The sequence below is a fragment of the Cynocephalus volans genome, chromosome 1, assembly GCF_027409185.1.
Source record: "Cynocephalus volans isolate mCynVol1 chromosome 1, mCynVol1.pri, whole genome shotgun sequence".
Lineage (NCBI taxonomy): Eukaryota > Metazoa > Chordata > Mammalia > Dermoptera > Cynocephalidae > Cynocephalus > Cynocephalus volans.
Genome location: NC_084460.1, coordinates 6,580,417 through 6,596,585, shown reverse-complemented (window position 1 = coordinate 6,596,585; position 16,169 = coordinate 6,580,417). Strand labels below are relative to the sequence as shown.

Sequence of the window (16,169 nt, the reverse complement as noted above, 5' to 3'; positions counted from 1 at the left end):
CTTTACCTGGCTGCAGCTGGGTTCGGCTTGCCCTGGCTCCACGCCTCACGACCCTGGTGGGGCCCAGGGCAGCAATGGGAGCGCGCCTAGTTGCTATAGTTTCTCTTCTATATTCTACACAGGCAGTCAATTTTTTTGGCATTTAATTTTGTTTCTTTCCAATTCTTATCCTTTGATTTATTTTCTTATTGCATTGAATAAAACTTACAGTATAATATTGGCTAGAAAAAGTGATAGCATAAGATCTTGTCTGTTATATTTACTAACTAGCTATTACGAGTAGAGGAAACTGATTATTCTTCCTTGTGAGTCTTCCATCTTACTGATCCTGTGAATTGTAAAGGGTTTTCAGTTGATTTGCTTGGATTTTCTACTTGGATTAGCCTGGTATCTACAAATAATGACAGTGATATCCACATATTTTCATATTTATAACCCTTTGCTTTTTTTCTCTTTTTCTTATTGGTATTGATTAGCCTTATGGAATGAGTGGGGAGGTTTTCTACCTCTTTCTGTCCCTGGAAAATTTATATAACATAGGAACATATTCCTTGATAGCTTGGTATATCTTATAAGTGAAAATATTGGACCTTGAGTGTTTATGAAGGCTGTAATTTTGACTACCTTTTCAATTTCTACTGTAGTTAATCTTTTTTTAATGTCTCTTTAAAACAATTTTTTGTAATTCATATTTTCCTATATAAAAGCATCCACTTCATTTAGATTTTCAAATATATTGGCATAAATTTAATCATAATCTCTTTTTTTTGAGGTCTTGTCTTATTTACGTTGCTCTTAGAAAATCTTATCTTTGACTGGACTCAGACCTTGAAACAGAAGCTCTCAGAGGAGACTGCCTCCTTCTCTTGGCAATCCGTCCCTGGCACTTTTCTTTGGCCTCCTTCACTTTCTTGGCAAAAGTTTAGCACATTCTTTGGCCTCTTGCTTGTCTGTCTAACTGTGCTGTTTCTTCAGAGTGACACAGCAGCCTTTGTGCTGCGGCTGCATGGGGTAACATGACGCTGGATCTTGGCTGCTGTGGTCCTAGGTGTCCCACCTTCTTTGTGTAGACATTCCTCACAACATACTGGCGGATGTCCTCTCCTTCAGAGAGACTGGAAAGTTTGCAGGTTCTGCTAGCTCTTTTGGGTGCTAGGTGACAAAGCACAGTAGGCTCCGTCAGTCCGGGAACACTCTTCTCCCCTTTTTTCGGCAACAACCACATCGAGAGCACTCAGATTGGATCCGCAGTGCAGCACCAGTGGAGCTGCACCTTGTTTCTGCAGCTCTCCCTGGCCTGTGACAGGAACGCCCCTCACTCAGTAGCAGGTGGACACAACCATGGTCAGGACACCCGACTTCGTGGGGAAATCTCGTTTGTCATTGCTCCCACAGATTGGACCACACGCTCCTGCCATTCTTCACCCAGAGTGTCCGCAGCAGCTTCTGTGGCCATACACTTCTCAAAGAAGGCACAAAGCTTGTGTTCATGGCCCACTTCAATGAGTTTCTGGCAGCCAGTGCCTGGGAAGATGTCCAGCTTCACCTCCAAGTAGCTGATCACCTCCAAATTGCCACAAAAAAGAGGCATAAAATTCTCTGTCATTCTAAATATCACTCCACACCTGAAGTTATTTTGCTTTTTGCATTCCTGACGTGTCTTTTTTTTTTTTTTTTAAATTGGATTTGATGAAGATTTATCTATTTATTGGTTTTTTGCAAGTACCAGCTTTAGGGTTAATCGATAAAATCTATTTTATTTATTTATTTATTTAAATTTTATTTTGTCGATATACAATGTGGTTGATTATTGTGGCCTATTACTGAACCCTCCCTCCCGCCTCCCTCTCCCCCCTCCCTCCCAACAATGTCCTTTCTGTTTGCTTGTCGTGTCAACTTCAAGGAATTGTAATTGTTATGTCTTCTTCTCCCCCCCGGTTTTTTATTTGTGTGTGTGTGTGTGTGTGTGTGTGTGTGTGTGAATTTATTTATTTATTTTTATCTCACACCAGTAAGTGAGAACATGTGGTATTTTTCTTTCTGTGCCTGACTTGTTTCACTTAATATAATTCTCTCAAGGTCCATCCATGTTGTTGCAAATGGCAGGATTTCATTCTTTTTTATAGCTGAGTAGTATTCCATTGTGTAGATGTACCACATTTTCCGTATCCACTCATCCGATGATGGACATTTGGGCTGGTTCCAACTCTTGGCTATTGTAAAGAGTGCTGCGATGAACATTAGGGAACAGTTATACCTTTGACTTGATTTCCATTCCTCTGGGTATATTCCCAGCAGTGGGATAGCTGGGTCATATGGTAGATCTATCTGCAATTGTTTGAGGAACCTCCATACCATTTTCCATAGAGGCTGCACCATTTTGCAGTCCCACCAACAATGTATGAGAGTTCCTTTTTCTCCGCAACCTCACCAGCATTTATCGTTCAGAGTCCTTTGGATTTTAGCCATCCTAACTGGGGTGAGATGTTATCTCAGTGTGGTTTTGATTTGCATTTCCCGGATGTTGACTGACGTTGAACATTTTTTCATATGTCTGTTGGCCATTTGTATATCTTCCTTAGAGAAATGCCTACTTAGCTCTTTGGCCCATTTTTTAATTGGGTTGTTTGGTTTTTTTCTTGTAAAGTTGTTTGAGTTCCTTGTATATTCTGGATATTAATCCTTTGTCAGACGTATATTTTGCAAATATTTTCTCCCACTCTGTTGGTTGTCTTTTAACTCTGTTAATTGTTTCTTTTGCTGTGCAGAAGCTCTTTAGTTTGATATAATCCCATTTGTTTCTTTTTCCTTTGGTTGCCCGTGCTTTTGGGGTCGTATTCATGAAGTCTGTGTCCAGTCCTACTTCCTGAAGTGTTTCTCCTATGTTATCTTTAAGAAGTTTTATTGTTTCAGGGTGTATATTTAATTCTTTAATCCATTTTGAGTTGACTTTAGTGTATGGTGAAAGGTATGAGTCTAGTTTCATTCTCCTGCATATTGATATCCAGTTCTCCCAGCACCACTTGCTGAAGAGGCAGTTTCTTCCCCAGTGTATAGGCTTGGTGCCTTTGTCAAAGATCAGATGGCTGTAGGTGTGTGGGTTGATTTCTGGATTCTCTATTCTATTCCATTGGTCAGTGTGTCTGTTTTTATGCCAGTACCATACTGTTTTGGTTATTATAGCTTTGTAGTATAGTTTAAAGTCAGGTAGTGTTATGCCTCCAGCTTAATTTTTTTTGCTCAGAATTGCTTTGGCTATGCATGGTCTTTTGTTATTCCATATAAATGTCTGGATAGTTCTTTCCATTTCTGAGAAAAATGTCATTGGAATTTTGATGGGGATTGCATTGAATTTGTATATCACTTTGGGTAGTATGGACACTTTCATTATGTTGATTCTTCCAATCCAAGAGCATGGGTTATTTTTCCATCTTCTTGTATCCTCTCTAATTTCTCTCAGCAGTGGTTTGTAGTTCTCATTATAGAGATTTTTCACATCCTTGGTTAACTCAATTCCTAAGTATTTTATTTTTTTGGTGGCTATTGTAAATGGGCAGGCTTTCTTGATTTCTCTTTCTGAATGTTCACTATTGGAGAATAGAAATGCTACTGATTTTTGTGTGTTGATTTTGTATCCTTCTACTGTGCTGAAATCATTTATCACCTCCAAGAGTTTTTTTGTAGAGGCTTTAGGCTGTTCGATATATAGGATCATGTCATCTGCAAAGAGGGACAGTTTGACTTCATCTTTTCCAATCTGGATGCCCTTTATTTCCTTCTCTTCTCTGATTGCTCTGGCTAGTACTTCCAACACTGTGTTGAATAGGAGTGGTGAGAGTGGGCATCCTTGTCTAGTTCCTGTTCTTAAAGGAAAAGCTTTCAGCTTTTCCCCATTCAGGATGATATTGGCAGTGGGTTTATCATATATGGCTTTAATTATGTTGAGATACTTTCCATCTATACCTAACTTATAGAGGGTCATTGTCATGAATGAGTGTTGAATTTTATCAAATGCTTTTTCAGCATCTATAGAGATGATCATATGGTCCTTGTGTTTGATTTTATTAACATGCTGTATCATACTTATTGATTTGCGTATCCCACTTGATCGTGGTGAATAATTTTATGTATGTGTTGCTGTATTCTGTTTGCTAGTATTTTATTGAGGATTTTTGCATCTATATTCATCAAGGATATTGGCCTGTAGTTTTCTTTTTTGGTTATATCTTTACCTGGTTTTGGTATCAGGATGATGTTTGCTTCATAGAATGAGTTTGGGAGATTTGCGTCTGTTTCAATCTTTTGGAATAGTTTGTAAAGAATCGGTGTCAATTCCTCTTTGAGTGTTTGGTAAAATTCTGCTGTGAATCCATCTGGTCCTGGGCTTTTCTTTGTTGGGAGCCTTCTGATAACAGCTTCAATTTACTTTAATGTTATTGGTCTGTTCAGATTTTCTATGTCTTCATGGCTCAGTTTTGGGAGCTTGTGTGTGTCCAGAAATTTATCCATTTCCTCCAGATTTTCAAATTTGTTGGCGTATAGTTGTTTATAGTAGTCTCGAATGATTCCTTGTATTTCAGATGAATCAGTTGTAATATCACCTTTTTCATTTTTAATTTTTGTTATTTGAGTCTTCTCTCTTCTTTTTTTTCTTAGCCATGCTAATAGTTTGTCAATTTTATTTATCTTTTCAAAAAACCAACTTTTTGATTCATTGATTTTTTGTATTGTTTTTTGGGTTTCAATTTCATTCAGTTCTGCTCTGATCTTAATGATCTCTTTCCATCTGCTAACTTTAGGTTTGGATTGTTCTTGTTTTTCTAGTTCTTTAAGGTGAAGTGTTAGGTTGTTCACTTGCCATCTTTCCATTCTTCTGAGGTGAGCATTTATGCAATAAATTTCCCCCTTAATACTGCTTTTGCAGTATCCCACAGGTTTTGGTATGATGTATCATTATTTTCATTAGTTTCAATAAATTTTTTGATTTCCTACTTGATTGCTTCTTGGACCCATATGTCATTAAGTAGAATGCTGTTTAATTTCCATGTGTTTGTATAGTTTCCAGAATTTCATTTGTTATTGATTTCTAATTTTAATCCATTGTGGTCTGAGAAAATACATGGGATAATTCCAATTTTTTTGAATTCGTTGAGACTTGATTTGTGACTTAATATGTGACCTATCCTGGAGAATGATCCGTGTGCTGATGAGAAGAATGAATATTCTGAGGTTGTTGGATGGAATGTTCTGTAGATATCTGCTAAGTTCAACTGGTCTAGAGTATTGTTTAGATCTTGTGTTTCTCTGCTGATTCTTTGCCTAGATGATCCATCCAATATTGACAGTGGGGTGTTCAGGTCCCCTGCTATTATGGTATTTGTGTCAATTTCCTTCTTTAGGTCTAATAGAGTTTGTTTTATAAATCTGGCTGCTCCAACATTGGGTGCGTATATTTTTATGATTATTATGTGTTCTTGATTGATCAATCCTTTTATCATTACATAGTGTCCCTCATTGTCTCTTTTTATGGTTTTTAGTTTAAAATCTATTTTATCAGATATAAGAATAGCTACTCCAGTTCGTTTTTCTTTTCTGTTTGCACGGTAAATCTATGTCCATCCTTTCAGTCTTAGTCTATGTGAGTCTTTATGGGTGAGGTGGGGCTCTTGAAGGCAGCATATAGTTGGGTCCTCCTTTTTAATCCAGTCAGCCAGTCTGTGTCTTTTGATTGGGGAATTTAAGCCTTTTACATTAAGAGTTGTTATTGAATAGTGTTGATTTATTCCTAGCATTTTATTGATTATTGTTTGGTTGTCTTAGGTGTCTTTTGTTCCTTGCTTTCTGATTTACTGTTTGTTTGCTGTGTTTGTTGGTTCCTTGGGTTGTAGATAGCCTTTTTTTTGTTTGTTTTCTCTTCATGAATGCCATTTTTATTATAGTAGTGGGTTTTGATTTTTCTTGGGTTTTTATGGCAGTGGTAATTATTTTTCAGGAACCAAACCCAGTACTTCCTTGAGAATTTCTTGTAAGGGTGGTCGTGTGGTGGTGAACTCCTGCAGTTTTTGTTTGTCTGAGAAATATATGATTTGCCCTTCATTTCGGAAGGATAGCCTTGCAGGGTAGAGTATTCTTGGCTGGCAATCTCTGTCTTTTAGTATTTTGAATATATCATCCCATTCCTTTCTGGCTTTTAGGGTTTGTGATGAAAAGTCTGATGTTAGCATAATTGGGGCTCCCTTATAGGTGATTTGACACTTCTCTCTTGCAGCTTTTAAGATTCTCTCTTTGTCTTTGAGTTTTGCCCATTTGACTATGACATGTCTTGGAGAAGACCTTTTTGGGTTGAATACGTTTGGAGATCGTTGAGCTTTCTGGATCTGATGATCTGTGATTTTTCCTATACCCGGGAAGTTTTCTGCCACTATTTTGTTGAATATGTTTTCAATGCAATCTCTTTTTTCCTCCCCTTCTGGAATACCCATGACTCAGATATTTGCGCACTTAAGGTTGTCTGATATCTCGCTGAGATTTTCTTCAATGCCTTTGATTCTTTTTTCTTTTTTTTTGTCTGCTTGTGTTATTTCAAACAGCCCATCTTCAAGTTCAGAGGTTCTCTCTTCAACTTCCACAAGCCTGCTGGTTAAACTCTCCATTGTTTTTTTTATTTCGCTGAATAACTTCTTCAGTTTGGCAAGTTCTGCTACATTTTTTTTTCAGGGCATTGATTCCTTGTACATTTCTTCTTTCGGGTCCTGTATACTTTTCCTTGTTTCATCATGATGTCTAGCTGAGTTTTCTTGTATCTCATTCAATTTCCTTAGAATTATCACTCGAAATTCCTTGTCTGTCATTTCAAGGGCTTCTTGTTCTATTGGATCTAGAGCTTGAGAGTTATTATCCTTTGGTGGTGTACTTTCTTGATTTTTCATAATTCTGGTATCTTTTCTTTGATGTTTATTCATTGTGGCAGGGGGTTTCACAGTCCACAAGTTTGACACTATTGACTGACTAAGATGTTGCTGTGGTTGCCAATTTGGTATGGCTACCTCAGTGACTGCTTAGTTGGCCATTAGTGCCTTGCGTGTGTGGTTGCCTTGGGTCTTGGGCCTCTCCAGGGAGCCACCTCTCTGGTCAGCTTGGACTCGGCCGGGCTGCTGGATCACGGGGCAGTACCGCAGGGTGTGTGGTCTCTGCTCAGCTTCCACCTCCCGTGCTGGACTTCTCCCTGTTCCATGCTCTCTGGGCCGGGCTGCTGGGATGCGCAGAGGCACTGCAGAGTGTGTGGTCTCTGCAGAGCTTCCCCTTCCCCTGCAGGATGTCTCCCTGCTCTGTGCGCGCTAGGCTGGGCTTGAGATGGAGCTGGGTGGCGGCGGTGAAGCCTGCCTGCTGCTGGATTGTGCGGTGGCGGCGTGGACTCTACAGAGCTTCTATCTCACCTGCTGGACATCCCTGTGCTCCGTACGCATTAGGCCGGGCTGCTGGACAGCGCGGCAGTGGTGTGGTCCCCGAGGAGTTCCCGCCTCCCCTGCCAGATGTCTCCCTGCTCCAAGCGCACTAGGCCGGGCTGGGAATGAAGCCGGGTGCCTGCGGTGAAGCCTACCTGCTGGATCACGCAGTGGTGGCCCCACAGGGTGTGTGGTTTCTGCGGAGCCTCTGCCTTCCCCTGCCAGACGTCTCCCCACTCTGTGCGCGCTGGGCTGGGAATGGAGCCAGGTGGTGGAGGTGAAGCCTATCTGCCAGATCGTGTGACGGTGGCCTGCAGGGCATGTGGTCTCCGCAAAGCTTCTACCTCCCCCGCTGGACGTCTCCCTGTTCCGTATACACTTGATGTCATGTTTTTATAGTTTAAATCCGTTGATTTGTGGGAGAGAGTGATGCTAGGGACCATCTATTCTGCCATAGTTACAGAGGCTGGGAAGTTGAAGGTCCAGGGAACACATCTGGTGAGGGTCTTCTTTGGTGGTGGCTTTGGAGCAATGCAGAGTATCACATGGCAGAAAATGGTAGAGCCGATAAAATCTATTTTAATATTTTATTAATTTAGGCTTTTATTTTTATAAATGCATTCATTCATACCTTTGGGTTATTTGACTATTATTTTTCCCATCTATTAGTTTCTTTAATATAAATTTTCTTTAGTAAGTGACCTTCAGGCTCTAAATTTTTCTTTGGTATTGATTGGTGCATCTCGTACTATAAGACACTTGTGCGGTCACTCTCATTTCTAAGTAGTTTGCAGTTCTGGCTGAGTTGTTTAGAAGAGTGATTTAAATATTTTAAGTAAATAGATTTTGGAGGGGTTATTGTTTTTATGGTTAATTTCTAATTTTGCTAAATTGAAGTTGGAGAAGTTTTAGAATTTGTTGAATTCTTTTTTGTGACTTAAATCTTGGCTAATTTTTGTGAAAGTTTCTGGGTGCTTAAAAATAATGTTTTGTTTTTCTTGCCATTTATTGAGTACAAATCTATTAGATTAAGTTTGTTAATTGTATTACTTCGTTGTTCTTTACCTTTTCTTCTATTTTGGTCTGCTTGATCTGACGTTTTCTACGAGGTGTGTGTGTGTGTTTTCTCCTTATTTTATCAGTGTCTGAGTGACACACCTCTCCACTACATCGTTAGGTTCGTGTATTTTTAGGAGTGTTATGTATTCTTGATGAGTTGTACCTTTCATCAGCATCAACCTCTCCCTTTGCTGTGCTCGATGCTCCCCTGCCGCTCTGTCTCTTCTGCCTCACCCCCATGCTGTGTGCGCCGCTGTCTGTCTGTGTTCCATCTCCACCTTTGTTTTCACTCCCTTCAGTCGTTTTGTTTCACTGTGTCTGTTATAGACAGGCTAGAGCTGGATTTCTTAAAGCCAATATTAGGGTTTTTATCTTTTCACAGAGATATTTAAACCACTTAATTATTTATTGGTTATTAACATCTCTGTTCTTATTCCTGCCACCTTATGTTATTCTAATTTCCATGTTTTATTTTATTTTATTTTATTTATTTTTTACTTTTGCCTTTCTTTCCTCTTGATGAATTGCTAAGGTTTTCTTTGTCCATTTTTTTCCTTAATGGTTTGGAATGTACACATTCCTTTTCTATTTTTCTAGTGATTGGCCTTTAGATACTTAGCCTATGTATTTATACACACTTTCTCTTAGTCATGCTTAGAGTTCAATAGCATCCATGTCTCCCCAAACAGGAGAAGACACTTAGCACAGTTTCATGTTTCTCATTCTTCGACCACCTCACTTCCTGGTTGACATAACATGGGATTTTACTTCCAAATTGCTATTAAGGTTTTGGATATTTTCTCTTAATTATTAGACTTAATATAAGCTTTGTAATTTCTTTGTTCATAACACATAGTTATACATTTTATAATTTTTTAGCTCATATTATTACTCTGCTCATTCTATTTCTTAGATTCATTTTCTATTATGTGGAAGTACTTCCTTGTGTAATCGCTTCAAAGACGAGTTATGTGAGGGAGTAAATTTTCTGGTTCTTAAATTTCTGGAAGTGTCTTTATTTTGCTTTGCTACTTTGCTCAGTAGACTGCATATAGGAGTCTAGGTTCAAAAATACATTTTCCTCGTAATTTTGAACATGTTATTTTATTGTCTTACAGGATGCACTTTTGTTGATGAGAAGTCTAATGCCAATTGACACCTTTGAAAGTAATTCACTTCTTCCTCTTGGCAACACCATTTATTGAAGAGACTGTCCCTTCCCCATTGTGTGTTCTTGGCACCTTTGTTGAAAGTCAATTGACTGTAAATAAGTGAGTTTATTTGTTGGCTTTCTATCTTGTTCCATTGGTCAATATGTCTGTTTTTATGCCAGTACCATGCTCTTTTGATGACTGTGGCTTTTTAATAGATGTTGACATCAATATGATGCCTCCAGCTTTATTCTTTTTTGCTTAAGATTGCTATTTGGGGTCTTTTGTGGTTCTACATAAATTTTAGAATTGCTTTTTCTATTTCCATGAAAAATGACATTGGAATTTTGATAAGAATTGCATTGAGTTTGTAGATCACTTTGGGTGGTATGGACATTTTAACAATATTAATTCTTCCAATTCCGAGCCAGGGCAGTGGGTGGGGAGGGCCCTCTGGCCTTGGTCACACCCCACTGACACGTACAACCAGCCCAGTGACCACCATCAAGCTGCAGCAAGACGGGTCCCAGGTTCCCGAGCTAGGGTGGTGGGAAGCGAGGGCTTTTGCCATACCCCTCTGACATCTGCTCCCAGCCCAGCAATGACCAAGCCACCGCTGGAAGCCCCCTGGTCTCCCCAGTGGGAATGAGGGGGGGTGACACAGCCTCAATTCTGCCCCTCCTCCTTCCTCCTCCTTCCCCTTTCTCTTCTCCCTCTCCCTCCCAACTGCTCTGCAACATCACAGAATGTAAAAAAAAAAATAATATTAGGGGCCGGCCCGCGGCTCACTTGGGAGAGTACAGTGCTGATAACACCAATGCCATGGGTTCAGATCCTATATAGGGATGGCCGGTTAGCTCACTTGGGTGAGCATGGTGCTGACAACACAAAGCCAAGGGTTAAGATCCCCTTACCGGTCATCTTTAAAAAATATATATATATTTAAAAAAATTAATTCTTCCAATTCATGAGCACAGGATGCCGTTCCATTTATGTCATCAACCATCTGTTTCATCAGTGTTTTATAGTTTTCTTCCTTTCCAATTTGGGTGCCTTTTATTTCTATTGCCTAATTGCTCTGACTAGGACTTCCAGTACCACGTTGAAAGAAGTGGTGAGAGTGGCATCCTTGTCTTGTCCTGATCTGAGAGGAAAAGCTTTCAACTTTTCACCGCTGAGTATGATGTTAGTTGTGGGCTTTATACATAGGACCTTTATTGTATTGAGGTACACTTCTTCTATACCTAATTTGTTGAGAGTTTTTATCATGGAAGAATGTTGAATTTTGTCAAGTGCTTTTCTGCGTCTATTGAGATGATCATATGGTTTTTGTCCTTCATTCTTTAACATGGTGTATCACATTTATTGATTTGTATATGTTGAATCATCCTTGCATCCTAGGTTTGAATCCCATGTGATCATCCCATGTGAATGATCCTTTTAACAAGCTGTTGAATTCAGTTTGCTAGTATTTTGTTGAGGAGTTTAGCATCTATGTTCATCAGAGATACTGACCTGTAGTTTTCATTTCTTGTACTGTCCTTGTCTGGCTTTCATGTCGGGGTAATGCTGGCTTCATAAAATGAGTTTGGAAATATTTTCTCTTCAATTTTTTTGACTTTTTCCTCTTTGGAAGCTCTTAGGATATTTTCTTTATTCTTGGTATTCTAAAAAGTCATCACAATGTGTCCAGCTATGGGTTTTTTTGATTAACCTATTCTGCACTTAGTAGGCCATTTAAATCTCAAGGCCCATAATCTTTACTTGGAATTTTATTTGATCATTTCTTTACTTCATTCTCTCCATTCTTTCTGTTCTTTTTGCCTAGAATTTCTATTGTACAGATGGGATTTTTCTGGCTCTGTCCTCCATGTCTTAACTTTTGTTTCATATTTTCTACCTCTTTGTCCTTTTAATTGTATAATCAGAGAATCCCCTGGTTGATCTTTCAGCTCGTTAATTCTTAGCTGTGTCCATTCTGCTATGGAGTTTGAAAACATGTTCCAACCACCGTGTTTCTCTTTATTTTGCTCTTTTTAATAATGGCCTCTGCCACTGCTGCTTGTTCAGCAATGTGTCTTGTTCCCTCATCTTTCTAAAGATATAGATTGTATTTGTCTTGAGGTCTTCTGGCTCTGTTTGCTTCTCTTCTGCTCGTGTGTTCATTCATCTGTTGGTTGAGTATGGTGCCTCTCTCTCTCTCTCTCGATGCTGGTTTCCCCCCAGTACTTTGGGAGACACTGTTGATTGCTCTTAGTGATTGAGAACCCAGTTCACATCTCTGTGGATAAAGTCCTCATCATATGAGTCTCCATAGGGATCATGGAAGACAAGATGTGCTGCCAGGTGAGCTGGGCAGGTTGCTTCTCTCTGAGGGCAGGTTTGCTGGGGGGCCTGCTCTGCCCTCAGACCCCAAAGCCCAGGGCTGTGATGCCAAGTCTGCTGCTCTCAGCTTGGGGGCATTAACAAGCACTCTCCAGCGTGAGTCCCTGAGAAGCCAGCCAGGCTAGGGCCCCGGGCCTCTCCTGTGCCTTGTGTCTGCTGACCCTGAGCATGGAGAGCCCCCGCTGCTGTCACCTGTGTAGGCCTCACTTGCCCTGTTTGGAGGTGAGCTTTTCTCAGGCCTTGGTCCTTCATCAAAGAATCCATCTGCGTGCCTCCATTTGGAAATTCCTCCACATTTCTGGTTCACAAATAGCACTCTTTCATGTTTCCCTCTAGTACTGTTATGAGTTTATTCTTTTTAAAAATATCTTCTGTCATCAAGACTTTAGGAAAAGAGGGGAGTAAGCCCATGTGCTCAGTCTGATATCTGTGTCCAACTCCCGTATTTCAATGTGGCACAGGCTTTTAAATAGCAGTTAACAATGGCCCTGTGTTCTGATCATTTATAAGGTGGTGATGTCACAGCATTATTTAGGAGCCCGCTATTTGACATAATATATTTTGAACAATAATGAAACGTGGGCTTGGGTATGGGGAGAGGGCTCTTCACAGCATGGCGGAGGCAGGGTTGACAGCAGCCCCAAGACCCCCTGGAAAGGAGCCCAGGGAGAGAAAATGGCTGGCACCTCTCCTAGTGCCATGGTACGTGGAATACCCATGCCGGAATGGACTTTATAAATCACCCAGCTCAGGACAGGGTAGCTTTCACCTACCAGCCCTGGACTGTATGGGGGTCCCAGAGTTCTAGGCTGTGATGGGCAGGAAAGTGACAAGTCTGGGGCAGATCAAGGGGGTTGTTATGAGCAGATGAGAGAGGAGAAGTGGCGGCAGCACAGGCTCGCTTGAGGGCAGGTTAGGGAAACGGCCCCTTCCCCAGCCAGCCCCAAGCCAGGGCCTTCCAAGAAGTGGGAAGACTTGAGGCTGGCTTGCACGCGGATGGAACCAAGCATGCTTGGACATGACCACCCAACACAGCAGATGGCACAGACACCGGCACAGTGACCCACATCTGTATTTATTTCACGAGGAAACTAAGGCTCAGAGAGGTTAGGTGTCTTGCTCAAGGCCATGAAGTGCGTGTGTCGCGACCTTGGCTTTGAGCCTGTTCCAATGCCAAACCAGAGTGCTTTCCGTATTTGACTTTTGATCCCCTAGTGGCTCTGGGTGGTTACCAGCGGGTGTGTCAGTGTGCAGGGAGCTGCCTGATGGGAAATTGTGTGAAACCACCGGGAGATGGCTGGCTTCCCAGCGGGAAGGGAGAGCCCGTGTCCTCCCTCTTTCCTTCCTCCTGGAGACTGGCCCCCAGTGGTCCACATCCAGCCACAGGTGCGCCATGCATGTGTGTGTGTGTGTGTGTGCGCGTGTGTGTGTGCGCGCGTGTGTGTGTGCGCGTGTGTGTGCACGTGTGTGTGTGCACGCATGTGCATGCCTCGTCCTCGGAGACCCACCTGAAGAGCAGCAGCACGGCTTGTGGGAAGGTCTGAAAGTTGTTGTTGCGGTTGATCTCTGTGGTGTCATTCAGGGCAATTTTTCCAAACACCTAGTAGAGGGAAGGAAGAGTTATTTGGTGACCTGTGGACAGAAAGGGACCTAATTTCCAACCATTCATTGTTCAAAGGTCTCTTCAGGGGTCACAGGTGACTCTGGGACTGGCCGGCCTATAAGGTGAGCAGTCTCCTGATGTGACCTGGCAGGCAGTGTGTGGCCCCAATTCCCTACACTGAACAAGAGCCATGTTCAAGAAAGTGCCATGGCTGAGCACGGTGGGTGCCAAGCCCAGGGCCTGGCTTCTACATGGGACACAGGGCTCACCGGCCCTCACGGTTTTGCCATTTCAGCTCCACATGCCCAAGCACTCTTCCAAATTTAGTTCTTGGATTCTGGAGTGACATGGAATGAGCGATCTGAGGCTTGGGCACACTTAAGTCATCCCTGAAATCGGAGGCCTCTGTTTTTCCCTGGCCTTTTAAAGCTGTGCTTATCTGAGAACTGCCACACTTTATCAGGGGTCTCTTTTTTATCTCAAAAGGTTTTGGCCTATGAACCTTTTGGTCCTTCTGCAATGAGCTGCTGAGGACATGCTGGGCTGAGATGTTCTGCCAAGTCTGAGCTTGGGGAACTCAGCTGGAGCCCTGAAGAGAGGCTGGCAAACTCTGGGTTTGGGGTAGGAGAAGGTGTGGTGGGCACCTGTGAGGGGAGGCCTCAGAACACTGCTGCGTGTTTATGGGCACAGCCTTCCTCTCCCTCCCTCCATCCCTCTCTTTCAGTCATTAGCTTCTCCTGAATGACGCTGGAGTAATTCTCAGGCCCATCAGACCTGGACAAAGGTGGAGGCTGGTCAGACACACCTTCTGTTGCTTCCTAAGAAGGGCTGCATCTCTCCCGAGGCCCACTGCAGGATTGGGGTGTTTTCCCTCTACCAAGAGCAGACCCAGTCCTGGGTCTTCGGGGGAAAGCTCTCTGTACCCCACACTTGGCATTCACCCTGCTACCTACAGGATATCCATCTGGGGGAAGTTCCAGTTCCTGTGACCTCTTCAGCCTCAGAGGATGGAAGAGGGACAGGGGTAGTCGGGCGGCAGGGAGTGCAGTGCTGGAGCCAGGAGGAGATGAGTGGAGAGCTCCCTACCTGCATCCCGATCACGGCGTAGATGAAGAACAGCATCACTATCAGCAGGGCCACGTATGGCAGGGCCTGGAAGGAAGTGCAGGGCACCATGAGGTTGGCTGCACCCCTTCCTAGGGAGCATGCATCCCCTCCCTGCAGCCATCAGCTGCTGCCTGGCTTTGAGTGGTGGGAGGGGGCATTCCAAGAGCTCCACGCACATCTTGGGCACTTGGGAGAAGGCCTGAGGAACAGACACTGGCTTCTCACGTAGGCTTGGTTTTAAAAGCAGAGTGTGGAGAATGGACATAGTGCGATACTGCAGTGGTGAGAACAATCAGGAACGAGCAAAGACTCCTCTGACTCTACATATACATTTGTACAAGCACGGAGCAGGTCCTGGAGGATACATAACACGCGGACAGTGGCTACCTGGGAGTGGGCTGGAGGCTTTAAGCAGTTTAATTCTGTTCCACTAGCTGCAGTGAGCAGGTATTACTATTGTAATAAAAAACACTTAATAAAGAAAAACTTACAAGATCATGTCTCTTTCTAGCTATGGGAGCTTGGGCATATTACTTAACCTCTCTGAGCCCACGTTTTCTCATCTGAAAAATGGGAATAATAATGACCCCTCAGGACTTTTGTGGCGTTGAAATGATTTAAGGCTTCTAAAGCGCTTAGTGCAACACTTGGCACATGGTTGGGAGCCATAGATTTTATTCACTCCACGCTGCCCTGGAGCTCGGACAACTGCTTTTCCAGCACCCCCACCCTTCCGGGGGAGGCACCGCGAGCCTGAGCACCGCTGCGCGCCACTAGATGGCGCAGCGAGACCACGCGAGGCTTTTCTGTGGGGTTGAGACTCCTGCCCCACACTCAGTCCCTGTCCTAGTGCAGGGAAATGGGAGGGCCTGTGGGACCCCGGGGTACCCACGTCCTGCTCCCATTAGTTAGTGCTATGACTGAATCCTCAGGGAGACCCCAGGCCGAGCAGAGTACAGGTGGGCACAGGCCTGGCTGAGAGGAGGTGCCGGGCTGGGGCCCTGGGTGTCTGGTCCAGTGGACAGCTTGGAGTGACCCACAGGAGGCTGCCTGGGGGCCGTGAGCACCTTTTCCGCAGGCACACATGGGTCAGAGACTGACTGCATGCACCGTCCCGGGCAGGCACTGGCCAGGGAGGGGCATGAAGACCGGTCCTCAGTGCAGGCAGGCCTCCTGTCCTGGGAAGCTGGAGATGGCACTTCCCTGGGAGGAAGCAGGCCTGTCCTCCCCACCAGGCCAGGGACGCATGAGCCATATGTGGAGGTTTCGACACTCATCTTTGAAGAATTCAACTGACCTAACAGCTTTGCTTCTCTTTAACTCCAAACTTACATAACACTCCTCAGAGCTGGCCAGGGGCGATCATTATTCTGTTTTTACAGATGGAAAATGATGGCTGAGAATAAGGAATTAATCACA

General features: G+C 43.2%; 1 protein-coding gene across 1 annotated transcript in view; it reads right to left on the bottom strand.

The window, feature by feature from the left end:
• The window catches only part of CACNA1C (calcium voltage-gated channel subunit alpha1 C), a 609,830-nt gene that overhangs the window by 21,893 nt on the left and 571,768 nt on the right, over positions 1 to 16,169 (bottom strand). Inside the window, exons 35-36 of the mRNA XM_063076446.1 lie at positions 14,730 to 14,795; positions 13,549 to 13,640 (exon numbers count right to left, since the gene is read on the bottom strand). Of these exons, the coding sequence (XP_062932516.1) occupies positions 13,549 to 13,640; positions 14,730 to 14,795 (158 nt within the window). The remainder of the gene's footprint in view (positions 1 to 13,548; positions 13,641 to 14,729; positions 14,796 to 16,169) is intronic.